General features: G+C 39.1%; 1 protein-coding gene across 3 annotated transcripts in view; it reads right to left on the bottom strand.

Moving 5' to 3' along the window:
• Window positions 1-27,488, bottom strand: part of CACHD1 (cache domain containing 1) — a 228,052-nt gene that overhangs the window by 94,080 nt on the left and 106,484 nt on the right. For all 3 annotated transcript variants that reach the window (XM_025358566.1, XM_025358567.1, XM_025358568.1), the window contains one exon: window positions 20,256-20,404. In XM_025358566.1, coding sequence (XP_025214351.1) covers window positions 20,256-20,404 — 149 coding nt within the window. The remainder of the gene's footprint in view (window positions 1-20,255; window positions 20,405-27,488) is intronic.

The raw sequence follows: 27,488 nt of genomic DNA, 5'->3' as shown, positions 1-27,488 counted from the left end.
GGAAGTTCCTCTCATAGTATATGACACATAGCTTGTACCTGCTAGACTGTCATGCAAATAAGGCAAAAGTCTTTTCATTTCCAGTGGTAGCGTAATGCTAGTACTAGAGCTAGAACAATACTATTATTCTAGCTAGTAGCTGATCAATAAATATTAGTGGAATCAATGATCCACTGCTATAGCAGACAACAATCTGAAAGAACATAATAGGAAAACATAACAGCTTATTTACATATAGTCATTAAGAGTATTTTTAAGTGAATTTCATCCAGGAGTAACAAAAGTGAAGGATCTTGAACTTCTAAGTAAACTATTTAGGATTTCAGATCCTGAGAGGACTCAAAGTTTGTAAGAGATCCCCAAATAAATGCAACTTGAAATGAGGTTTTTAAAAATTTGTGTTAAAATGTAAACTTCAGGAACCACTAATGTAACTCCATGAACCCAAATAGAGAAGCTCTAAAGCTAGGAGAAACATTCCTAAAAAGCAATATCCATTTGACCACTGGCATGAACTTTAAAATCTGTTGATCACATCTCCTAACACATAAGAACTATTACATGGAACTGACTGCACAAGCAAGGGGACTAGGTTTTCACATGGTATGTTGGTTCCAACAGCAAAAGCTAAAAACAGTCTTGCTTTATTTCATATCATCTCAAAGAAGGAGATAGCTGGATTTTAAGAGACTGTTAGTCCAGGCTCTAACCTAGTGCAGAGTTACACCGACAATGTCAACTGTGCCTTAAAGGACACAGTTGCTTCATCAACGTGGCTGCCCTTCCTTGGACCTACTCCAGTTTGTCTAGACGAGAAGACTGCTGCCTCAGAAGCCACAGATGGAGGGAAAAGAAGAGATTAATACAGCAGCAGCTGCTGTGTCCATGCTGGCAAGGCACTATCACTACAACCTCACTTCTCTCTAAGCTATAGCTAGCCACACTAAGTCTATTCCCTCCTAGACATTTTTATAAAGGGAGAGATAATAGTTTAGGCTTTGTGGGCCATAAAGACTGTTGCAACTCCTCTGCCATTGTAGTGTGAAAGCAGCTACTGAAAATAAATAAAAGATTGAGTATGGCTGTGTTCCAATAAAACTTAATTTTCAAAAACAGGTGGTATTCCAGACCTGTTTCACCACTGCTGGTCTAGACCAGGGCAGTCCAAGAGAAGTCTCTGGGATGATGAACATGTATTATTTTTGCACTGTCTGACATGTTAGACACATGTGGCTACTGAGCATTTGAAATGCGGCTAGCATAACAGAGACACTACATTTTCTACTTTATTTCATCTTAATTTGTAAATAGTCACTGAAGAATGGCTACCATATTGGACAATGGAAGGCTGGAATGTTCTCCTGATTACTTGTCTAGTAATCCTTCAGGTCTCTGTTCATGTATTCCTTCTTCAGAAAGGCCTATCCTGATTGTGATGACTTCCCAAGTCTATGTTAAATGCCTCCATATTCTGTCAAGGCATGTGCCATAATTTTAAATTTACAGTTCTATTCATGATTTTTATAGATCAGGTTCCATAAATAGACAAGAGTGCCATGAAGGTAGGCACCATGTCTTGTTGATTTTGTTCACCACTGCATACATTGCTTAGCATTGTTCTGGTCATAAGTAGGTGCTCATATTAATTGGTCTTTTATGACCATCCACGCCATCCAGGGTGCCTAGTCCTGTTCTGGGCTCCCCTGAAGACTCCAAGAAATCTTAGCAAGTGAGGACCATGACTCAGTTGAATGGTTACAATACTGAGAGTCTAGCTACCTCAGAACCAGCTGGGATGCATGTTGGAATGCAGATTCCTGGGATCCACTGTTAGAGAGTCTGATTTAGTGAGTCTGGGGTGAGGCCAAGGAATCTGACTTTCACAGGCTCTGGAGGAATGAGAAGTGCCTTCCAATCCTGCTATGCAGATTCTTTTAGAAATAAAGCAAAGGAATGGCCTTCTGCATGAGCACAGGTACTTTCCTGTATGTCTCAAAGAGACCGAAGACACAGGATCTTCCAAATGGATTTAGATCAAGAGAACAGGGTAGTTCTGAGGTATGTATGCAGCTCACATCTGGACTTCGCTGTCCAAGTTATGAACCCTTTCTCCTACCTGTTTCACAGTTGAGAAAAATGACACCAAAGACCGCAGAGTCAGGGACCTAAGAGAGACTTGAACCCATCACTCAACTTCTTTCCAGAGACAAACCACATACGATTCCGCATAAGTGATACATAAAGAAGAACTTGCAACTGAAGAGGGTTACCGACAAATCTTCCCAGGAAATGTGTAAACCTGGAGAGAGCCTTTGCCTATCTGGATTAAGTCTCCACAGACAGCACCTCGCTTTCAGCATCACCCCTTGAGAGAGCTGAAGTCCAATGCTGAGGATACACAGATTTTTCTGGACCTTTGTGAAATGTAAGCTGGCTCGTGGGACCAGGGACATCAGGGAACTATTATTATAGGTTGTTTTACTTCCTTTGCTGAAAAGATCATCTTCAAAAGCATTAGAGAAAACATTTTTATAACAATAAAAATGACAGTGACTCATTAACAAAAGTAGGTGCTTGATAAACATTTCTCCATCATAAAACAGTTTCATGACATGGTACTTGTCAACAATAATCTACCCGACCTTCTCTTCCCACCGTCTCCTATCCTACACTTCTAACCAATCTGGCCCTTCCCTATGCGCTCTTCTGTTCGACCCCAACTGTGACGCTCTCCAGTGTCCACTCCACTCATTCTTCAAAGCCCAGCTCAACTCTTCTTCTTTCAAATTTCTCCCTAGTACTGGCCCATGATGAGTCCTTCCTCCTCCAAGCTGACTAGTGCCATTCTGCTTCTTAACTATACGCTTGTGTCTTCTTCCTATTTTTCTTGTTTCGTAATCAAACAACATAATATCACAGTCCTATCCATTACATACAGATTTTTTTTTTTTTAAAGATTCTGCTTATACCAACAGAACACTAATCAATTGTCTTAGTCCATCTGGACTGTAAACTAGGTGGTTCATGAACAACAGAAATTCATTTCTCACAGGTCTGGAGGCTGGGAAGTCCATGATTAAGTTACTGGCAGATTTAGTGTCTGGTGAAGGGCCACTTTCTGGTTCATAGACGTGGCCTTTTCACTGTGTCCTCAGTGACAGGGGCAAGGCAGTTCTCTGGGACCTCTTTTGTAAAGGCACTAATGCCATTCATGGGGGCTCTGCCTTCATGATCTAATCATTTCCCAAAGGACCCTCCTCCTAATAGGATCATGTTGGTGATTAGTTTCCAACATATAAATTTGGGAGGGAGAAGGCAAATATTCAGACCACTGCATCAATAATATTTATAAATAAGATTCATTCTTTGGGAGGCCGAGGTGGGTGGATCACAAGGTCAGGAGATCGAGACCATCCTGGCTAACATGGTTAAACCCCGTCTCTACTAAAAATACAAAAAATTAGCCAGGCGTGGTGGCAGGCGCCTGTATTCCCAGCTATTCAGGAGGCTGAGGCAGGAGAATGGCATGAACCCAGGAGGCGGAGCTTACAGTGAGCCGAGATCACGCCAATGCACTCCAGTCTGGGCAACAGAGCGAGACTCTGTCTCAAAAAAATAAATAAATAAAAATAAGCTTTATTATAAATAATGAACAAATTATAGTATTCATTTTGCCTTCCCCCTATACCAAATAAATGTGTGTTACATGGGGGTGAAATGCCAAAAAGTTTTATCATGGAACCCCTATTTGACTAAACCCTACCCATGTAGCTCTTGAATTCTCAATTCTCTCTAAAACCTTTTATGCGCTTGAGAAATTTTAGCTTCCCCCAATGGGACTGTAGGTTACTGGAGGATTTATATTTCTCTCTCATGTCTAGCACAGTTGCTGGAAGGTGGGGCATTCCATAAATTCTTACTGGTTGACTGAGTAACGAGAAAGGGCAGAGTTAAGTCACCAGAAAGCTCTGGGCATTTTGTTTCATAATATTCATTGAACATCTACTGTATTTCCTAAGAGTCTCAACTGCCGTGAGTTCTCTCACATGTGTTGAATTTCAGCCGTGCAGCATTCACTCGCCAGTCAAGTTAGCATGAAAAGCCTAGAAATCAACCTCACTCTGCTGCTTTTCTCACTACCACTGATGTGCCAGTCAGATGAAGAAGGAGGTGTCAATAGGGGCTTAAGATATACAGGGCTGGGGACCGGCTAGGTTAGCAGGAATAACTACTGGAAGCACAAGTGAAGAGTGCTTATCTTTCTACCCTTCACTAACACTCTAACGCCTACTGCTTTTTCTGGACTCCAGACTCCACACGCAGGGGTAAAACATGCTCAGCCATCCTTGTTACTTTAGCTACCTCTGGTCCCTAGAGGAAGAGTCACCTTGCCAAAGACAGGAATGCATTTTATGCCCATATGCCTTTGAGAAAAGTGACTTACAAAAAGAAACATGCTATTTGCCCTGATTTGGAGAATGTTGGAAATATAAAGCTCATACTTAAGACACTTTATAAAAACATGTCACTTATTCTTAGCGGTTACCTAAAAGATTTTTCATTAAGAAGTGCATTAGCTGCCAGTCACATTTATACAATTTTGGGTTTACGGAAAGGCCAAGAAGCGGTAAAATCATAGATTTTCATACAAAATGAATGGGCAAATCAACTTAAGAGGTTTGGTTTGCTTCATTCCTCATGCCTGTGCTTTCAAAAAGTTAGTAATGACAATAGAAATTACTGATAAAAATCTCCTTTACACCCCGACTCTAAAAAAGGAGATAATGGATTGTAACTGCATTCTATACTCATTTTCATAAGATAAAACCAGTGCCTGAAATTCAGTTTCAAGAGAAATAACTCCATCTCTCCAACCCCTGTAAGTTTAAAAAAAAAAAAAAAAAAAACTTCCTTCTGGATTTACTTTCATGAACAACTGATCGAAACTGCATCCCGAGGGAGAAAACAGAACTGTGACTCCCACTTTGATCTCTTCCCCATGGAGAAATTCACTCCCTGCCTGGCTTGCAAGATGTTCATTTGATTGACGTTTGCTCTGATGTGCAAACTGCTTTGAACTTCAGACATTTAATTCCCATCAGGCTGCAGTCATTTTTATTCTCCTTCAACAGGATTTACAAGCAGGAGATCAGCAAATGTAGAAGATAAAATAAATTTGCAGAAGCTTTGAATCTTACATCAAAACAGTGTTCAAGTGAGTTCCAATTGGATTTCATTCAGCCTCAATTCACAGTGTAAATCAACTTTTCAGTGGAGTCCCAGTTTAGAAAGAAAGAGATATAAAAGACTCCACCTCCCCCACCCCCCCATCCCCCCACCAGTTGGGGCTTACTTCCTTTCTTGGTCTTTGTTTAAATTTCCTAGGGAAGGTAATTTGCCAGGCAAATCACTCAGAAACCCGGGTTTTTCTCAATATTTCCAGAGAAGTCTGCCTCATTTATCACATAGCACATAAAAATCACACCCACAGTGTCGGTTCCAAGGGCAGTGATGAAATGTGGAATTGTTCATGGATGAGTTTTTAAGGTAATGATTAAAAAGCAAATCCCTGTGGAAACTGATCATCAAGTCCACACACAAAGCCAATGTAATGATAGCTAATAGGGTAGGGAATATTCTTTACTCGTTTGCTTGTTTTTAATCACTGCTAAAATGCTGAGATAAGTGCAAAAGGTTAAAAAAAAAATCATTTCTTCTGAAAGCAAAACTTGGTATCAGATCAGAAGTGGGTATGGAAGAAATGCTGAGAGGTTTCCAAGGGGAGTTCACAACACAAGCGGGCCTTTGCTGCAAGTGCCACTGAATTACCAAGCTTTGTTTTTAGAACAGCACACGTTTTTCTGCAAAACAAAGGCGGTGAAAACCCTTCACTAGTAGCTGCAGGAGCTGCTAAAGGAAGGTTCTGGACACTGAGAAACACTCAGGCCTACTAGGCCCCGGGGCCCTAGTAACAGCCTCACAGGGTCTGGTTTACTGTGATATGACACGGAGACATATCTCTTCACCTCCATTCAACCAGGTTCCCGCTCATTCTTTCTGGGAAGCATCTGCTCTCCAAATATTTGAGCAACACCAGTTGAAAAGAATTAAACAAGAACCTCCTTATCGTCCACTTAACCACCCATGAGAATAAAGTTAAACAAAGAAAGAGCTTAGATAAAAATCAAACATCTGCACTGGCAAATATTTAAACTCTGTTTGAATGGTAGAGGAAAGGGGCAAGAGCAGGATCACTTCAAAAAGGAACTATCACATTTATAAAGTAAATAATACTCAAACCCCCCCTCGACTGAGTTTACTTATTCAAACACCTAAATAAATGGGCCAACCAAAAAGCTGTCAAATAACATGTAATCACATTCCGAGAAATAGTTTTTCCTTCCATCACTGCAGAGATTGGGGTGATAAGTCACATTCTTTTTTCCTTATCAGTAATAAGGATTAAACCTTCAGGGTTCAGCAACTCAGCCAGATTGGAAACAAGGGCTGGTTTCAAATGCCCTTGGAAGGTAAGATTTTCAGAGCAATAAAGTGTCTCCCTCTCTATTAAGTCTAAGTATCACACAGACCAACCATATTTCTTTTTCGCCATTTCCCTACCACAACAGACTATGGAGATAAGGCCCTGCTGTGACCTTGTGTCTCACTTCCATATTCAAAAGATGGTATTATCATTCAATTCACTTTCTCATAAAAGCTTGGAAAATTGCACAGGTGACATCTAGGGTGGACTGGAAGTGGGCGCACAACCACATTAAACATTTATTCTTATCTTCCTCATCACTAGGTTGGACGGGGGGCACAAAAAGAAAGATGGGTATCTGGAAAAATCAAAGAGAGAACAGGCCGGGGAGAGCAGCTTGGTGAGGTCTGCAGGCTGCCTTTGTGCCATTCCATAGCACCCCTGTCTATCCTGCCACTTGACCTCTAATAGGGACTTGACACACTTGACAGTTATTTATTTATATACCCTTCTCCCTTGCTTGGTAGACACAAAGGGAGAGGTCTTTTCTTATGTTTCTTTATACCCAGGGGCTAGCTCAGAGTCTCCTTGTGAGGAGCAAAAGTTTCGTCAATGTCTGCTGGATAAATACACATAGAAAGCCTAAGAGGCTGAGATTTCCCAGGACTAGAGGCCAGAGACTGTAAATTGGGTATGTTCTCTCCCCTCACACACACTGAGTATTTAGTACACAGCAGACAACTGTGAGTGGTATGACACAGACACAAAAGAGAAGCACTAACAACTAAGAGTTAGCAGATGACCTTGGAGATTAACTGGTTCCATCTACCAGCACACATGCACCGACGAGGGAAGAATCCTGTCCACACATCTCCCTGTTCTGTTAAAGAAACAGAAGAATATAAGATACAGAATACTTATGGCTGATTCTACAAAAGGAATACTATCCCAATATTAACAAGTTAATAAAGCTAGAGTGTAAAGACAGGTATCTACATCATCATACCAGATAAGTCAAGTCCCCAGAAAGAGATTATAGATAGATTTTTAAATCTGGGCCTTCTTTGAAATTGCTTTGGTATTTTTCACAATAAAAACGCACAAAATGGTTTCTGCTTTGCAGCTAAGACAGGTTCTATTTCTTAAAGCTGGTATAGTCTGCTAGGCAGTTTTCTACAGAGATCAGATTTTAAAAAGAAAGAAAAATCACAAAACCAACTCTATTTAAAATCCATAAAAGGCAGCTGGTGAAATTCAATAGCGTAAGCAGTGAGGCAGGTTTCCCATTCTTCCTCCAATGAAGGTCACACAGAAAAATGCAGGAAGCTAGATTCTCAGCAGATCCAAATGCAGGCGCTTTCTGCTATAAGGGTACTCATGAAGACTCCTAAACATAAAGACATCTATCTAACACACACACACACAAGCACACACACGGAAATGATACAAATTGCTGCAGGTCAGCCAATTTAGAAAGTTTGGAGAGTCATCTAGTAACCTCAAGTAGAATTCTAAGAAGGAATACATAGTTTAGCATTTCACTTGGCAGATGACCCACTCTAATTTTACTACTGGTCAGAGTACCATTAAAAGAAAACAGCATTTGGAATCAGGAAACCTAAATTCCAAACCTGGCTCTCCACTAAGTCCTGCCATAACCTTTCTTTCTTTCTTTTTTTTTTTTGAGACGAAGTTTTGCTCATGTTGCCCAGGCTCGAGTGCAATGGCACGATCTCAGCTCACCGCAATGTCCGCCTCCCGGGTTCAAGCGGATTCTCTTACCTCAGCCTCCCAAGTAGCTGGGATCACAGGTGCCCACCATCATGCCCAGCTAACTTTTGTGTTTTTTGTAGAGATGGGGTTTCACCATGTTGGACAGGCTGGTCTCGAACTCCTAACCTCAGATGATCCACACACCTGGGCCTCCCAAAGTGCTGGGATTACCCTGCCATAAACTTTCTAAACCTATTTCCTAATCTATAAAAGTGGGGATGAGGGAGGTGGGCAGAGACAGTTTCTACCCCACCAGGTTGTTCAGAGGAACATACGAAGAATGTAATGTAAGTAATGTAATGTTTAAAGAACAGGCCTAAAAAAGTATTTCACTGAAGTATAAACATATGTAACTAAGTTTTCATAAATACAAAGCTTTCTGTAATATCTTTGTTAAATGTTGAGCTTGGCTGGGCGCGGTGGCTCAAGCCTGTAATACCAGCACTTTGGGAGGCCGAGACGGGCGGATCACGAGGTCAGGAGATCGAGACCATCTTGGCTAACCCGGTGAAACCCCGTCTCTACTAAAAAATCCAAAAAACTAGCCAGGCAAGGTGGTGGGCGCCTGTAGTCCCAGCTACTCGGGAGGCTGAGGCAGGAGAATGGTGTAAACCCGGGAGGCGGCGCTTGCAGTGAGCTGAGATCTGGCCACTGCACCCCAGCCTGGGCGACAGAGCGAGACTCCGTCTCAAAAAAAAAAAAAAAAAACAAAGAAAAATGTTGAGCTTAACTCCAGTCCTCTGGTACCAATATCCAGAAAGACTATCTGTAACATTTAGTTGGCCTGCAGGTAATAATAATTTTTAAAGGCATTGGAAATGGAAGTGTGAGATAAGGCAGTGAAAATGACTTGAAAGACTAAGACTTGCCATACAACACTTCATGGGCATAAACACAAAACACATCTTCATAGAGAAATAATACGACTTGCAATAAATTTAAACTCAGTTGTTCAGGACCAAGCTCGTCACATTATTTGACCTTGTGACACAGAGATAACAAAGGAACAAAAGTTATAAGCACCTAAGTCACAGTATCTTATTTCTCATAAAAACAGTAATAATAAGAAATAAGATGTATATAAGGTTAAACATTTTATATCATATTTTCCATGTGCACTACCTTAAAATTGGGTTAGAAAAAAAGAGGAGTTGCCAACTTATGGGTCAGCTGTTATGTCTTGAAACATTCTGTACAAACCTATACATTAATACAACATTAAAAGTAGACATCTCAAATTTCCCTTTTACCTGAACTGCCATGCACATGACATAGTTATGGGGGTAAAAATATTTGTGGCATGAAAATAAAGAAGTTGTGGGATGAAAATAAAATGCTGCTGCAGGTTAATCTCAGTTGCTTAGCAAACACCTCCCAAGAATGATCTACGTGCAACTCCAAATCAGCATGTTTATACTGGATCCATCATTTTCCTCCTAAAAGTCTTCTTTTGCTCCTAGTTTCACCCTTCAGTTAATAGATTCCCATCTCCTAAAGTGCTCAATTTAAAATTTGGAGCTGTCATTTCTATTCTTCCTCCTTACCAAAACTCTCCAAGAAAACCTAGTTGCCATATTCCACATATTGTACATCCCTATTTTGACACTCTATATAATGTACCAGTCCTTGGACATCTTTGCTTTAGTACATTTGTCCCTTAAGGTGTCATTACTTTGTCTGTGATTATCTAACTGGCCCAACCTGACAAGCAACTTGCCTTTCTACCATCATTTATTCTTCATTTGCCAACTAATTAATTTGCCCAAGACCTGACCACAGCTGTTCCTTGCTTTAAAACTACTGCTTACTGAGAGAAATTTGTGTAGCTGACCTAGTGTTTCAAGCCCACCATGGTGTTTCTTTAATCCTTTGTGCCAGCTGGGTCTTCCACCTCCCCATCCTCAATTGCAGTATGGACACTTGCTGTTTTCTGGTCTGAAGCATTCTTCCCCTAGATCTATCTGTGGAAGTTCTACTCTTCAAGGCCTTGACTACCACTTTTTCACCAAGCTTGAGCATTCGGAGGCCTTTGTTCATAATCTCTTCCTCCTCTAAAAGTCTTTGGATTTCTTTCATGACATTTGCCACAGACTGCCTTAGCTTACTCTACATGTGTCCTATGAGCTCTTAAAGGTACATACTGTGTTATTCATCTTTATCCATCAGACAGTATCTAGTACAATATCTTATACATTGACTGCCTTGAAGGTGGTATAGACAAGTTGAGTTGAAAATGATACCCATGTATGTAGGTATTTGGGAATGTATGTTCCCAAATATACAAAATGCATATAACAAAATTATTAAGCATAACTGATAACTGAGATAACCAAATCAATATCAAACATGTTTCACATCAGAGCTTGTAATAACACTGTTCAGATTAAAACAATGACTGTTATCAATAGGCAAAAAAGTATTTAATAATATTGTTCAGTTTCTGCCCAGAAAGGAAGTAGCTTGTTAATTCTGACAGCATCATAGTGACTGAGACTCAAACACTAAAGACAAAGTCAGTTATGCTACTACAAACTAACTCCTTTGGCAAATATTTATTGAGGGCCTATTTAAGCAAAGTATTGAATACAGTTGTATATGACAGAATCCCTGAACTAAAGTAACTAAGAAAGATGAGAGAGTACATAAAGAACAAATATGCCTTAGCACCTGGTACCATCACTCTCAGTTACCCAAAATCAACTTCGGCCACCTATGATTCCTCCCTCTTCCAAAACTCAAGAAGTAGGAGCCAACATCCAAATCCAGGCCTCCTCTTGCTCTTTGCTTACATAAATGAAATCAGGTAGGTCTTCCAGTTGTTACATGATTAAGAAGTGAAATTCCCTTAAAGTTCAGGTCTCACCATTGTACTCCCTTTCTCAAGAATCATAAATTAATTCCCTCATTCAAGAAATGAATATTTATTGCGTGTCTACTATGTGTCAGATCGTAGACATAGAAGCAAGAGAAAGATAGACATTGTTCTTTACTTCACTTACGGAGCCTAAACCCTACTGAACAGAGTTTAAATTCTCTAGTCTAGCATTTGAGGATCCTTATGATCTAATATTGATCCAACTTCTTAGCTGCCTCTTCCATCATTTGCTCCATATACAAGTCCCTCTTCAGTGCTCCTGGTCATTTCTAGGCATGGGATCTCTTCATATTGAGCTTCCTCTCCTGGAAAGCTCTTCCTCCATATCTCCACATATTCAAATCCTTTTCCTGCTTAAATACCCAACTGAAATATTTCTTCCATAAATCATTCCACAAGCCTTTATTTTTTCAAATGAATGGATGAATGAGTGATTTAAACTCTGTGAGTCTTGCTGCATATCATCTTTCATCCCCCCATAAGGTCACTCTCAAAAAGATAAAAACAAACTCTCTCATGGAATCCAGAATTTATTATTTTGAGCAGTAGGAAAAGTTGCCTATAATGGTAAATGGCTCCAGTTTAAAAACAAACAAACAAACAAACAAGCAACCTTCTAAGGAGTTTGAGGAAAATTAAATCAGTCTTCAAAGTTGGAAGAGTCTCTGAAATATAGTTCAAATTGCTCATTTTACAGTTGAGGAAACTGAGGACCAAACACTTTAAGTGAACGTCCCAAGATTGCACGGCAAAGTGGCAGAGTCGAGGCCCATCCACTCTTTGTACTACATGACTCGGGTATAACTTACATCACAACTGAACTTACTGCTTATGATACTTCTTTTGCACCAGAGTAGTTGCAAATAAAATAAAAAGACTTGCCTCTTCTTAGCAATGAGAGAAGCTCATGCTTGAGTTCATTTTAAAAACAAATAATTAAAAAACAAAATGAAACAGAAAAACCCCTTGACTTGAAGCTAAGTCCCTTAAGAATAGAAATTGTATCTTTTAAATCTACTATAAATTCCTAAAGAGCTAAGTACAGGAACCTGAACATTATGGGTCAGCATGTTAATCATCAAAATTAAAAACAACTCTCTGAGTAAGTTACCTCTGGCTCATACGATGTCAATAATACTTAAAGAACTTGAAATCCTATTATAGAAATGTATACAACATCTAAATCATGCCACAAAATACACAACCAATTTACAGGGAAAAAAAGAATCACTCAAATGCTGAGATTCCTTTCCAGGCAGCTCAGTAACTTTTTTAAGAGAAGCAGTGCAGGAGAATATGGTAGAAAGTTCTGTAAGTGAGAGTTTAGCCTTCTCCAGTCTAAATGTGAAGGTTAACAAAACCTTAATTTTAATGATAGGTTTAGCAGTATAATTTTCTACCCTTTCTAAAGACAAAAGGGGTAAAAGGGCAGGAGGGATAATTTGGCTGGGCTATGTTACCCGGATAGGTTTGGCCAAACACTATTTTAGATGTTTCTGTGAAGAAGATGTTTTAGATGAGATTAACATTTAAATAATAGGTTATAAGTAAAGTTGATTATTCTCCATAACATCAGTGGGCCTCATCAATTGAAGGACTTAGTAGAACAACGACAGACATTCCGTAAGCAAGAAGAAATTTCCCTAGCAGACTGCCTTTGAACTCCAACTGCAACTCTTCTTTGAGTCTCCAGCTTGCCATGTATTTTGGACTCATACCTCCACAATCCTAATTCCTAACAATAAATATTCATCTCTCTGTATGTACACACACATACACCCCCTATTGGTTCTACTTCTTTGGAGAACCCTATCTAACACAGGGTTATAATGGTGCTATTCATGAGAATTATTATGATCAGGAGCCTGTGTTCTTGCATCAGAACCTATGTTAGTTGTTTTGTCTGCAGCACAATACCCTCAAGAGGCTGAATAAGATGGGATTCCTGAAATCATGTAATTCAAGTGGGTGCCAGCTGGAAATGCACTAAATTTGTGTTCTTAGAAGATGAGATGAGTCCTATCTGCCTTCCACAGTGACTGTATCAATCTCAGTGGATGCCTCAACTCAAAGAGCTCCCTGTAAAATAGCAGGAATCCAATTTGATAATGGTTCCAAGAGTTTCTTCATTTTTGGAATCAGTGAAGCTTTTTCAGTCTCCCCTGAGAGAATTATCTATTCAGCTGAAATCTTCCAGCTCCAGGTGACTGACTTCAGAGAACCTTGGAAACAAGTTGCTTACTTACTCTAGCTCCATCAGAGCATCGATTTGCTCATCAAGCCAGACATAGATGCCTTAATGTCAGTTCTTACCATGATTAGTCAATTAACATGCATTAACTAAATGAGGATAACAGCACTGAACCCCACTTGGAGATACAAAAAAGAATAAAAATCTAAATTCATCTTTCCAGAATTTCCTCCCTAGCTTATCCTTCCCATTGCCCCCTTCTTTTTAAATAAAGACACCAAAAATGAAAAAATAAAAAAAAAGAATACCAACAGGTAGTAAAATCTATAGAAGAAATTGGGGAAAGAAATAGATACATCAATTAAGCGATGTGGAAAATAAAATTATTGATCTGGGCCTGGTGTGGTGGCTCATGCCTGTAAACCCAGCACTTTGGAAGGCTGAGGCAGGTGGATCACTTGAGTCCAGGAGTTTGAGACCATCCTGGCCAACACAGTGAAACCCCATCTCCACAAAAATACAAAAATTAGCTAGGTGTGGCATTTTCTTAGTAAGGCAAGATAGGATGTCACTACATGAAAGACTGGGGAATTTCTGACTGACAGCTGTGAATCCAAGTAGACAGAGCATGCATTTAACACCTTTTATTAAGTGCCATTGGTGTTCAGACTCCGTATTCTTGGTACTTAACTGTCTCTACTGATGAAGAATGCAGTAATCACAGCTACTCAGCAGGGTGAGGCATGAGATCGTGCCACTGCACTCCAGACTGGACAACAGAGCGAGACTCTGTCTTAAGTAGAAAAAAAAAAGTATTGATTTTTTTATATAAAAACCAAGGATCAATAGGGCCTGCTGAATAAATAATAGCTTTAGAAGCACACATCAGAATCTCATCTCTGTGGCAAGCTGGGTTTCAGGGATAGCTATTCTTAGTGTTATGCCTAAAGGAGTTATATTCTTTAAAACTTGAGAGAATGAGAATGGACATTTTTAAGTTGGCATAGCAGGGAATGCACATGGATAAGACATTTTTCTTAAGTCAAATCTATTAACATTGTATGGTCTTTTCAGGTCAGGAATTGCAAATTCACATGCTAAGGTGGGCGAAACAGGTGATATAAATCAGGGAAATAGATTGGGTGTAACATATCAGATCAGGAACTCACCCCTGGCTTGAAAGGGGAGCTGCTCTTCATGAAAGCAGACTGTTACCAAGCAGCAGTGTGGATCCAGTATTGCCAAATCTTCTGATTTTTCACGAGAAGACAGATACTTTGGATTTTTAAATTGCTAATCTTTCAAAGTTTAAATGTTGGCAACAGATTTTAAAATTTACAAATTTAAAAACCTTTAAAACACCTGAGGGCCGAAAAAATATACCTGCAGGTCAGATATAGTCCATGGGTGTAATTATGTACTTGTTCACTCCTTGTGGGAGAGCCCAGGATCTCCTGCATCCCTAGCACCTCACTAAAGGAACACAAAGGGAGCTGCGAATTAAATTATATAAATAAATGAGCCCACTCTCAAAACTATGTTTTTTTAAGTGATACCATTGAAAATGAGTTTGTTTTTGATTAAACTTAGCCTATTTTTTTCCATATTGAAGAATGTGAATTCTTTAGATCATTCCTTCAACAACAAACATTGACAGAGTACCTAATCACTATGCAGCACCTTGTGAAGAATAATTAACTTTTAAGGCTCCTGTGCAAGAATTTTAAGAGTTGACTGGTCTGAGAAGGAAAGTATCAAACCCATCTGAAAAATTAATTTTCTGCCACTTTGCAGGTTCTCTCTGTTGTCATCATACTATAGCCTTCAGGGTGTATTCTTCAGAATGCTCTATAATAGAGCTCTTTAAAGCTCCTCTCTCTTCAGAACTAGGCATTTTATTTTTAAAAAATATGTACTATTAAGCACTAGTGAAGAAAACCAAATATGGATTATAAATCATTAAAAATGAAAAGTTAGGCCTGAGACAAAAAGTAAAAATTAATCATTAGTTAAAATTACTTATAAAAACATTGTCTAGTTCTAACCTTTAATATATTTGGAGAAGAAGCAAGGTCAATAGGCCACAGACACTTAAAATGTTAATAACAAACAGCCATCATACTATTGGGTCAGTGCTGAGTTAAAAAAAAAAAAAGTTCATAAGGCCCAGATGACTTAAGAATGAAGAAGATTCAGCACTAAGACTGGGGGTCTCTTATCTGAGGTCCAATTGCTTATATTTATTATAAAGGTAGTATTAATACATACACACATGGCAAGATACAGTCCATAGGCATAAATCATTTCAAAGAGTTTGCCTCATAGAACTATAATATCTTACCGTTTGGAAGGACTTTAGCAATAACCTTGAGCCCATTTTTCATGAACTTTAGTCACTACTACATCTCTATCACTTTTCAAACATTTGGTCACATTCACTTAATGTTTTCATTTAAAATAGTTCAATTTTATTCAGCTACATTTCTTTTAAAAGAAACTTTGTTATTGCCATTAGAGAAAAACTGTTAACACAGGGAATATTGAAATAAATACGTAATCAAATTTTAAAAATGTCTAAGTACAACCTAAAAACATCTCCCCTATAACAACCATGTGAGTTGGGTACTCTCATTATCCTCATCTCCCTGATGAGGAAACTGAGGCTCAGAATAAGTGACTTCCAAAGGTCCACATACGAGTTCATGAGATTCAAAACCAAATCTCCCTACGATTAAAAAAGTTTTTAATCACATGCTTACACTGCTTCAAAAGACTAGGAGATCTTCCTTTCCTCACCTAACTCCAACATGAAGTTGCTGAGATTCAAAATGGAGACATTTTTGGAAGGACTGGAATATAGGAAAGTGTCATCAGGGTGCAGTTGCTCAAGCATGGCTCAAGCCTGTAATTCCAGTACTTTGTGAGGCCAAGGTGGGTGGATCACCTAAGGTCAGAAGCTTGAGACCAGCCTGGCCAACATGGTGAAACCCCATCTCTACTAAAAATATAAAAAGTAGCTGGGCATGGTGACATGCCCCTGTAGTCCCAGCTTCTTTGGCGACTGAGGCACGAGAAGCGCTTGAGCCTGGGAGGTAGAGGTTGAAGTGAGCAAAGATGGCGCCATCATACTCCATCCTGGGTGACAGAGTGAGACTCTATCTCCAAAAAGAAAAAAGGAAGGTGTGAACCGAAAATGTGTTCAGCAGGCACCCCAGCCATTAGAATATGTAGATAAGCACTTTCTGAGGGACTAGAACAAAGGTTGCTAGCTGAGAATTTGTAACCTTGTTCACTCCAACAACATACTACGAACTCTTTCCATTTTTAAATCTTCATTAAAAAACTGAGGTGTTCCTCTAATTTTACAAAGTGCTTGTGTTCAGCCAATGTCTAGAAAAGTATCAGCTCAGGGTTCACTCCCAAAATTCCTTCACACATTTCACTGGAAAGTGGGCTCCATTTAAAGCCAAGTAGACACAGTATAATAGAAAGGAGTCCTTACAGGCCACTTCCTGTTGCAAAAGATCTCTGTTGTCAGGTATCTAAAACTTGTTGAAGGAGGTTCCTTGTATTGCTTATCTGTACATTCTCTGATTGTTCAGCTTTACCTTCAGAACTGCCTTGGTTTCCAAGATCCACCCCAAGCAGTTCTTGGCTCTGTCAACTACTCCTGGTCAGGAGACAACACTGCATCTTCAGCATTCAGTGCAGAGGCTCCACCTCTGAAGGAGGAATATTCTCTCCTACTAATCTGTTTACTCGGTATGTATTTTTCTAGGGGTACAGTTAAGGTCTCATGGATGTTCAACTCAACTAAATGAGAAGTTCCCAAAGGGCAGAAACTACATTTTATGTTTCATTGTATTAACAAAAAGGTTGACCACTGGGTTTTACCAAACTAGATGACCTCTGTCCCAGGCCTGAACCCTTATCTCAACATATTCAAAATGGAAATCACTGTCTTTACTCCCAAACTTAATGCACACATGTGTGTTCTTGGCTTTTTGGCTAATATCAAGTGTAATGTATGCATGTCTGACCGTTCTCACAGGTCAGCTTCAACAGCATGGCTGCATCTTACCATCTCATATATATGGATGTCATACAATTTTCCTAACTAATCCTCTATTGCTAGAAATTTAGAGTATTTATAATTTTCTCTATTCTAAATGGTACTACAATATTTTTCTTTACATGTTTATATTATATATATTTTTGTGATGTTCCTCCTAATGGCCAAATCAAGTAAGAGGCATATTTCTAAAGTTCATAAAATCATTTCCGATAAAACCTATCTGGTATAGTTCTCTGCTTTGAGGAACCACAATACCTCTCTGCTATGCCACATTTTGCCCTATTAATTACGCTCAATTTTTGCCACTCCATCACCCAGTAACTTACAAATTTCGAGACAGTAGGTACCCTCTTACTCCGTCCTATATCAATTTAGATCAATTCAGATGCCAACAAATAGTATAAAAATTAAACACAAGGGCCAGGTGCTAGGGGTAAAAAAAAAAAAAAGGGTGTAATTCCTGCCCAGAACAGAAAGGGAGGCTGACTCACAACAAGGTCTGATACATTAAGTTCTACACTATATAGAGATGTATGGAAATTACTATAGGAATAAATATGAGAGAGCAATAAATTCTTCCAGGGACAAAATGAAATAAGGAGAGGAAAGAAAGAGGTAATTGGAAACTATGAAGAAAAGGCAATTGTTGAGTTGCTCCTTGAAACATTCATAGAAATTCACCAGGTGGCAAGTGATTGGGTAGATTGACCAGTAGCAGCCAGCCGATTCAAGTTTGGGGTTTTTCCCCCTCTAGAGTACTAGTTCTACTTAGGAATTTACGAAGATCCCCAATCTGCTAAGCCAGGGTTTTTTAACCTTGGCACTACTGACATTTTGGGCAAGGTAATTATTTGTCTTGGGGAGCTGTCCTGAATATTATAGGATGTGTAGCAGTATCCCTGGACTCTACTCACGAGATGCCAGGAGCAAGTATTTCCTCCAGCCTTTAAGTTGTGACAACTGAAAATGCGTCCAGACATTGCCACATGTCTTTCCCTAGGAGAAAAACACATAAATCTAGCTCTAAGAACTTCTCCTTTCCTTACTATCTGTTCTCCCTGCCCTGAAAATGGTTTCTGCTTTGGGCCCCAAACCCAACTGGACTCTCATTTTATTTTTAGTTAGTGATAAGTTTGTCAAAACATTAAGTTACAGGTGCCCCAATATAAAAGATAATCCTTGATTATATCTGATATAGTTTGGCTGTGTCCCCACCTAAATCTCATCTTGAATTGTAGCTCCCATAATCCCCACATATCATGGGAGGGACCCAGTGGTAGGTGATTGAATCAGCAGGGTAGGTTTTCCTCTGCTGTTCTCGTGACAGTGAGTAAGTTTCACGAGATCTGATGGTTTTATAAAGGGCAGTTCTCCTGCACACGCTCTTTCCTGTCACCATGTAAGACGTGTCTTTGCTCCTCCTTCCCTTCCACCATGATTGTGAGGCCTCCCTAGCCATGTGGAACTGTGAGTCCACTAAACCTCTTTTCCTTTATAAATTACCCAGTCTCAAGTATGTCTTTATTAGCAGTGTGAGAAGGAACTAATACCTAACAAACAAAAATTGAAATGTTCACTCTGATATGAAGGTATACAAATATTTAATATTACAGCGAATACTTGTTTAGAACATTATAGTTTACAAAATATTTTCATGTTTGATTTCACTGAAATGTTCACAACATCCTGGAGTCTTATTGTTCTCTTTCCAGAAATAAAGACAGGGTTGCTCAAAGACACCAAATACCGAAAGACCATGTGGGTATTGAGTGTTAGGGGTAGAATTCCTATCCAGACAGTCTCATTCCAAATTATATATGCTTTCCATTTAGCTTAGAGAACAACTAGTATGAGTTTCTTCAGGCCACAGATAGGGTAAGCCAGACAAAGGCGCATCTTAACATCATATAAATGGATAAATAAAATGACTTGAGGATGCCCTGCTACCTACAAAGCCCAGTAAGAAATCATAATAAGTAAAAACTTGCTTATGGAAACAAAGTATCATTTAACCACCAAAAAAGTTATATCCATCCTTTGCCTAGCCACAAGAGCACTTGTCATGCAAAGAGAGGAATAATAAATACTAATTAACATGTACACTCATATTTTTTAAATGTATTAATGTCTTTTATTTATTCTAAGTAGCACTAGAAAATTGCTATAAGATTATTTTCCACACTGGTAGAAAACTGAGCATAAAAATAAACATTAAGTAACTTGATAAAGGACACACAGCTAATTAAAGACCAAGTCAAACTTAAAACTAAGCTCTTTGTACCTCCAGATAAGTGTTCTTTCCACCACAATTTCCAGCATCCCATAGCCCTATACCCCTTCAGATGTGAATATCACTAGACCAATAAATAAAAAATCCTCAACCATGCAGATACAAATCTGTTTCAATATGATCTGAAACCACATTTCCCATAGGAGTTTTAAAGATAGTATCTACTAAAGTAAGGAGTGGGAATTTTTGGTTACTCTTTTAAAGACAAAAGGCACTCTTTTAAATTAAGCAAGTGACATGGCTTAATAGTTGACTCATGACAAAGCATTTCCAATTTTCTAGATTTAGTTTCTGTACTCAAATAAATAGTTGATATTCCTCAACTTGAATTTCATCAGGAAAAAAAAGGTGAGTAGGGAGGGTCCAGGAATTTCCTGGCTATACAACACTGAATCACATTTCTTTAAAAATCACTTGTCTATCTAAAGATAAAGGGCTTATCTCAAATAGTGGGAAATAAGCTACACAATTTGCAATAAATAAACACAGGTATTTTGAATATGAAATGAAACATGTAAGCAATTCAATTTCTGGTTTATACAACAACAAAAAGTTTTAAAGTCTTACTCCATCATGGAAGGTGGGATAGTACAGCAGTCTTGAATTGCAGTTAGGGGAGAGGTTAGGTGAGCCGTATAGGATGCTTCTACAACTTGCTTGTTCCGATTGACCACATCCAAGTAACGGTTGAACTTCTCTCGGATTTTTTTGGCTAGCTGTGGGATGACAGTGAGCAAAATAAATCGAAAGTCCATGACAATAACTCATTGTATTTGTTTCTTAATAAACTAATAATTTGTGTCACAAGCTGCATATATTAAAATTCAAGTAAAACAAACAACACACACCCAAGTCCTATTCCACTGTGTGGGTTGAGATAAAAATTGCACAATGCCCAGAAGTCAAAGAAGGATACTCAGACAACAATAAAATTATATCTTCTTGTAACAGATGATGGCACGTTAAATAGAACAATACCTATCCATAAAATACCTTGCTGGAAAAAGGAAAACAAAGACTGTTGACATTATTGTCAGCGTGACAGTGGGCATTGCGTGTTACAGAGCAACGACAATGACTGGGAGAATAAAGAGAAGAGACATTATCTGCTACTTGTGGTTCCGGGTTCACAGTTTTTCAAGGGGGGTAATAACAGAAGGAAAGGAAACAACATTCAGTACCCTCTGCTACACAGTCCCAGGGGATACCACTCTCAGTCTTCCATGTGAATGGCAATTCCCTGGAGTTGTACAATTCATAGAAATGAAATATCCACTTAGAAATACACTTGTGTTTGGTCTGCTACACCTTTAAGATGAACAAATGCCTTCCTTAACTGCTGTGAACAGAACACTTCATCATGATTTACTTTCATGCAGGAATAATAAAAGCAAATTGGTGAGCATACTGCTTTTTCCTCCATTGTTCCTATCAAATACCACAGCTTCATCACAGATCTCCAAGGAAAACTGTGTTGTTTTTTTCTTCCCCTTAAACAAAATGTTACCCAAATGAAATGACTGATAGAATTATAGCTAATTGGTTTTGTAGTGCTATTCATTATGATCACACTGGAGGAAAACTAATCATCTCCTTTGGGTCATGCGTCTCACACAATCCAATAGCTTCCAGGCTGAGAACATGGAGTCAAATCAAAATATCTTCATTTGTTATTTTCAAGCCAATTTTAAATCTTGATTTTGTTCCAGGGATATTCTATAGCTTTCAGGGTCTCAATTAAATAACTGAGGTTCTCAGCCTTGCTAGAAATTACATAAGCTATAAAGTTTAGAAAAACTTCCAGACATTGGGCCGGGCGCGGTGGCTCAAGCCTGTAATCCCAGCACTTTGGGAGGCCGAGACGGGCGGATCACGAGGTCAGGAGATCGAGACCATCCTGGCTAACACGGTGAAACCCGGTCTCTAATAAAATACAAAAAAAATTAGCCGGGCGTGGTGGCGGGCGCCTGTACTCCCAGCTACTTGGGAGGCTGAGGCAGGAGAATGGCGTGAACCCGGGAGGCGGGGCTTGCAGTGAGCTGAGATCCGGCCACTGCACTCCAGCCTGGGCAACAGAGCCAGACTCCGTCTCAAAAAAAAAAAAAAAAGAAAAAGAAAAACTTCCAGACATAACAAAGGGATATGAGTATAGTGTTTAATTGGATAATGGGTTGTCCAAATTCATTTTATCATTTTCAAAGGAAGAGTTGTGGGTCTTGAAAATTTATAAGATGACTCACAATACACCCTGACCTAGACTCCTTCCTGACCTAGACTATTGAAATAAAGTAGGTTTTCCTCATTGAGGTCATTGCATTAAAACATATAAACCCAGTTTAATTTAGACAACTGGTGGCTTTGCCATCCTCAGGGGACATTTGGAGAAAATTTTGATCGTCACAACTTGGTGGAGAATGGTGCAAAGTAGATAGATAGAGGCCAGGGATTCTCCTAAGCATCCTACAATGCACAGGACAGCATCCTCAAACCAAGAATTACCTGGTTCAAACGTTACTAATAGCCCAGATGAGAAACCTCGAAACCTCGATTGATTGATTTTTTAACAGGTGCTGGAAAATAATTTTTTAAGCAAAAAATTCACATTTTATTAAGGATATTAACATAACCCTTTCAGGGGCCCTCTAAAAATCTTTAGCAGTATCCTCTGATTGCAGTCAAATAATTATTAACCAGATGTTTTATTTAAGGGCTATTCTTGGGTATGACTCTCACCAATTTATTTTTTCTTTTCCAACTTTTATTTTAGGTTCGGGGGTACATGAGCACATTTGTTACATGGATAAATTGTGCGTTACTAGGGTTTGGTGTATAAATGATTTTGTTACCCAGAAAAACTCTGATTTAGAGAAAAATCAGTAAATTATCCCAATCTGTAATTCAGTCAATAGGTTTCAAACTGTTTTTCTATTTGAATTCTCCACCCATCCAAAATGATAACTTATCAGGGAAAAAAAAATCCTGTACATTTCAACAAATGCATTTTTTTCATTCTTTGCTTTTCCTTCCCCAAAGTAATATTAAACAGGCCATCACATGTGGCCCAAATATGGAAAGAGGACTATTCACTCATTATCAAATGCATTAACATGGTTTTTAAACAGCAGCTTGCAACTAATCTAACAATCCTTTTTTCCAAGCTTTTCACATTCAATGGGCAGTAGAGGATGTTAGAGCAACAGGCCCAGCTTGAAAACCTTATATTCTCATAATGCCCTGCATAAGCCCTCTCAATACACACATTAAATTTAATGCTATTTTTGGTTTTTTGTTTTTAAACATCTGGCTATCTCATGAGACTACAAGCACTGTTAGGACACACAGTCTCGTGAGATAGCCAGATGTTAAAAGATAACATACGACATATGTTTTTGTTCACCACTGTATCTTCAAGCTCTAGAACACTGCCTGGCATTGTAGACACAGAAAAAATGTTTAATGAAGTGATAAAGATTTTTAAAATTCACTCCTGAGAGTTATCAACTTTATCTTCTGTTCTAATAATAAACTATTTTAAAGCATACTTATTTTTAAAATAAACAACAATATGTATTTCTGGAAGCCCCATCAAGAAGCAAGTTCTACCTTTTCTTTGTAGGTCATGACTTCTGATAAAGTAAACATCATTAATTTCCCACCTAGGAGTATTAAGAGTGTATAGTCCTTTATTGCCCTTGGGAATAAATGTATTGTAACACAATGAGCATAAGATGTAATTGAAAGAACTAAATTTTGAAATTTCTTCACAAATTCACTTTAAAATAAAAACAAAATTTATAATCATATGTCCTTCTCTCTCACACACATACTCTTAATATTTAACTCCACTTGAGAAATACCCAAGGGTTTCTTCTACACATTTGGAAGATTCTAACTTTAAAAAGTGAGATCCAGCTAAACTCAGATATTCCAATCTGGTCCACTGCCTGTTTCTACATAGGCCATGAGCTAAGAATGATTCTTATACTTTTAAATTTTTTTAAAGGAGAATATTTTTAATATTTAATAGTTATACGAAATTCTAATTTTACTGTAATATTTATTGGAACATGATCATTTGTTTACGTATTGTTTATGGCTGCTTTCATTTTACAATGGCAGGTTAAGTAGCTGCAAGAGTCTGCATGGCCTGCTTGGTTATAGGTAGAAGTCAGGAGCCCGAATTTATCCCCAGATGGAACCATAATCCCAGTGTGGTGCCATTCTTCCTAGTGTGGTGGTTTTACAGAAATTTCCTACAAATTCTTTAATGGGTCTACCCCTTTGGCAGGTGGGGTCTACATTTCCCCCTGTCTCCACTGCTTAAATCTGGGTAGGCTTATAATAGGTTCTACTAGTGGAGTACAGAGAAAGTGATACTAAGCGACTCCTCAAGCTAGGACATAAGAGGACATGCCTGTCTCTTGGAATGCTTACTCTTGGTAGCTGTCAGCTACGAAGCTGTAAGAAGTCCAAGACACATGGGGAGGCCACAGTCAGTGCTTAGTTGGCAGCTCCCCAGTTTAGCATGTCTGCCAAGTCATCCCAGAGCAAGTTTGTGGCATGAACCAAGAAACTTCCAGATAATTTCAGCCCCCAGATTAGCCCCTTGAAGAAGTCATGGACATCATGAAGCAGAGATAAGCCATCCTTGCTGTGCCTGGCCAAAATCCTGACCCACAGAATTTGTAAGCATGTTTGTTTATGCCACTAAGTTTTGGGTGGCTTGTTATCCAACAACAGAAAACTGGAAAATGCAGGATCAGCTGAATTCCATCCTAGGATATGCATATTAGAGCAAGTGAAGCTCCTAAATGTAGGCACTGCATCTAAATCATCAAAATTATCAAGATTGTACCCTGTGAGTTGTAAACCTGCTGCAGAGATTTCAGGGTTGTTCACAAAATTTTAATAGCTACCAGGACCTTACAGTATGGGTATTCTCATTTTATATCAATGAGTTAAGTGATGAGCCCGAAGCCACAAAATTAGTGAAAGAGCCATTCACTTATACATATTCAAAATCTGTGTGCTCACACACTGGCTGTGGTGCCTCAGAAGAACCAAACCTAAAGGAAGCTGCAATGGTGGCTTGAAATATTAAAATATGACAAATCACACAGGCTGAGAATTCCTGTTAACATAATCAAATAAGGCAAAGAGCAAAGTGTTAAAAGATCCTCAACGCTGGGCTGGCTGCGGAATTGAATGTTCCTCGGGATTGCAGGGGGACTGGTTGATGGGAGAGGGGCCCTGGCAGAGGTGTGTTTTATTAGGGGATCAGGGTAGAGTGTCTGCCTTTGCCTTCCTGGTTAGGGTGGGCCTTCAGCTGCATTCTTCATCAGTAGCGACAGTTAAGTACCAAGAATATGGAGTCCAAACACCTATGGCACTTAATAAAAGGTGTCAAATCCATGCTCTGTCTACTTGGATTCACAGCTGTCAGTCAGAAATTCCCCAGTCTTTCATGTAGTGACATTCTATCTTGCCTTACTAAGAAAAATGCCAACATCTGCTGAGTGCCAACTATATACAAGTCACAATTTTAGGCCTCTCACATGCATATACCAACTTAATCCTTTGAAGGATCCTATTAGGTACACACTTCCATTTTCCAGAAGTAGATACTAAGGGGTAAGTAATTTGCTCAAGGTTACAAAGCTAGTAAGTGGTAGGGCTGGGATTCAAACCCATATTCTGACTTCAGATCCCAAGGCTTCAAACTTCATGCAACATTGCTTCTCTTTGTAATATGGAGATGAACCCTCTTCCCACATTTCTTTTCAAATCAATTTTAACAAATGTTTGTGAAATGCTTGGCAGCATACCATAAGCTATGCACAGTCTCATTACTTTATAATAAGAATTAGATTTTTAAAAATTAATATGATTTCTAATAATATTTTTCAAAATTCCTGTGAAAATCAAGTACTTTGAAGTAGTTTAGAATTGTTAAATTTTACCATGAATATTAAAAAAGGGCCAGGCACAGTGGCTCACACCTGTAATCCCAACACTTTGGGAGGCTGAGGCAGGTGGATTGCTTGAGCTCAGGAGTTTGAGACCAGCCTGGGCAACAGAGTGGGACACTGTCTCTTCAAAAAAATAGAAAAAATTAGCCAAGCATATTGGTGTGCATCTGTAGTCCCAGCTACCCAGAGGCTGAGGTGGGAGGATCACCTAAGCCCGGGAGGTTGCGGCTACAGTGAGCCGTGATTGTGCCACTGCACTCCACCCTGTGATATCCTGTCCCTACCTCCCAAGAAAGAGGTGGGGATATGATCAAATTTGTTATAAAGAATTCTAAAAAAAAAAAAAAAAAAGAAGAAGAAAGAAAGAAAGAAAAGAAAAAATAACCCACCAAAACGATGCCTACCTAGTATTACCTGGGTACTGTGGAATAAATTACATTAAACTATTTTAAATTGTTCAAATTACTCAAGGGGGTTTTGTTGGTTTGTTAGTAACCTGGCAAAGAGAACAGAGTGCTTGTATTGTTCCTTTGCTTCAGAATTCAGTATTTTCCTAAAGAATTTCCCCTTAATGGACTGATCTACCATTTTAGGACAGTGAGAGAACATTGTGACTCCCAGTTTACAAGTGAAGAAACTGAGGCATATGGAGCGTAAAAGTCTCCATTTTAGGACAGTGAGAGAACATTGTGACTCCCAGTTTACAAGTGAAGAAACTGAGGCATATGGAGCGTAAAAGTCTCTTGACTACCAGGGGTGCTCTTGCCTCCCTCCACCTCACTGCCTGAGAGGAGCTCCCTGTGTCCTTCTGACAAGGAATGTGATGGTGACACACTATGGAAACCTCATCTTGTGTTCCACTACCGCGTTTTTTGTTTTTTTTTTCTCTCTCCCTGTAAAAGGAATCTCTTTTAGCATGCCAACCAAGCCCACGCTCCTCAGCAAGCATAACAGAACCTCAGAGTAAAGATAGCCCACAGAGAGGTTAATCCTGAATGTATCCAATAAACTGAAGAGGACCGACTGGCCAATGCAGAACCCTCCAAGAGGCCAGACAGATTCTGGGTCTGTATCCTGCCATGATCCCTGCAGACAGAAGAAAACAAAGACATTCTCAACAGAAAGCTACAGGTGGACCCACAATCCTCCTCAGTGTAATTAAAAACATTTTTCTTTCCACAGCTCAGCTTTCATCTTTTATCCTTCTTTATCCTTTCCCCTTCATCCCCTAAGGGGTTTCTGAATGCTGATGAGACAACGGGACTAAAACCATCTTGTCATCTTTTGGGTCAATTCTTAGGCTAGCCAACATCCAGCCATGGGTCAAATGATCAGTAGGTAGCGTGCGGTCCCCATGGGAACGGATTCTAATTTGTCATCATCTCCAGTGACAACGTTTCATCACAACATCAATGAATTTCTTTCTTGCTGAATTTCTTTTCTCTTAATTTTCCCATAGACATTTCTGTCATTTGCATACTTCCCCAGAGCCCTTTTTTAAAAGCTCTTTTTACCTTAGCTTTACACTTCAGAAGACTAGGGGTGGGGGAGGCACATGGTTAGAAAAAGGTAAAACAAAAATGCAAAGGCATAGTGGGTACTTTATTTATGTCTGCTTCCTAAAAGGAAGGGCCGGAAGGAGTTTTGAATGTTAGGGAAAGCTTTATTTAAAATACATAACAATGAAGCTGACAGGCACAGACAGGAAATGTACCCTAGGGGACTGAAGATTCATAGCAAAATTCCTATTGAACGTAGAAAAGTTTAACATTTGACATTCAAAAACCTTTGTGCAGTGGTAAGAATTTAATAGTTGATCCTTATTTCCTTC

Source organism: Theropithecus gelada, chromosome 1 (genome assembly GCF_003255815.1).
Source record: "Theropithecus gelada isolate Dixy chromosome 1, Tgel_1.0, whole genome shotgun sequence".
In the NCBI taxonomy this organism is placed as follows: Eukaryota; Metazoa; Chordata; class Mammalia; order Primates; family Cercopithecidae; genus Theropithecus; species Theropithecus gelada.
The sequence above is the reverse complement of the archived record's forward strand: the minus strand, read 5'-3'. Positions and strand labels throughout refer to the sequence as shown.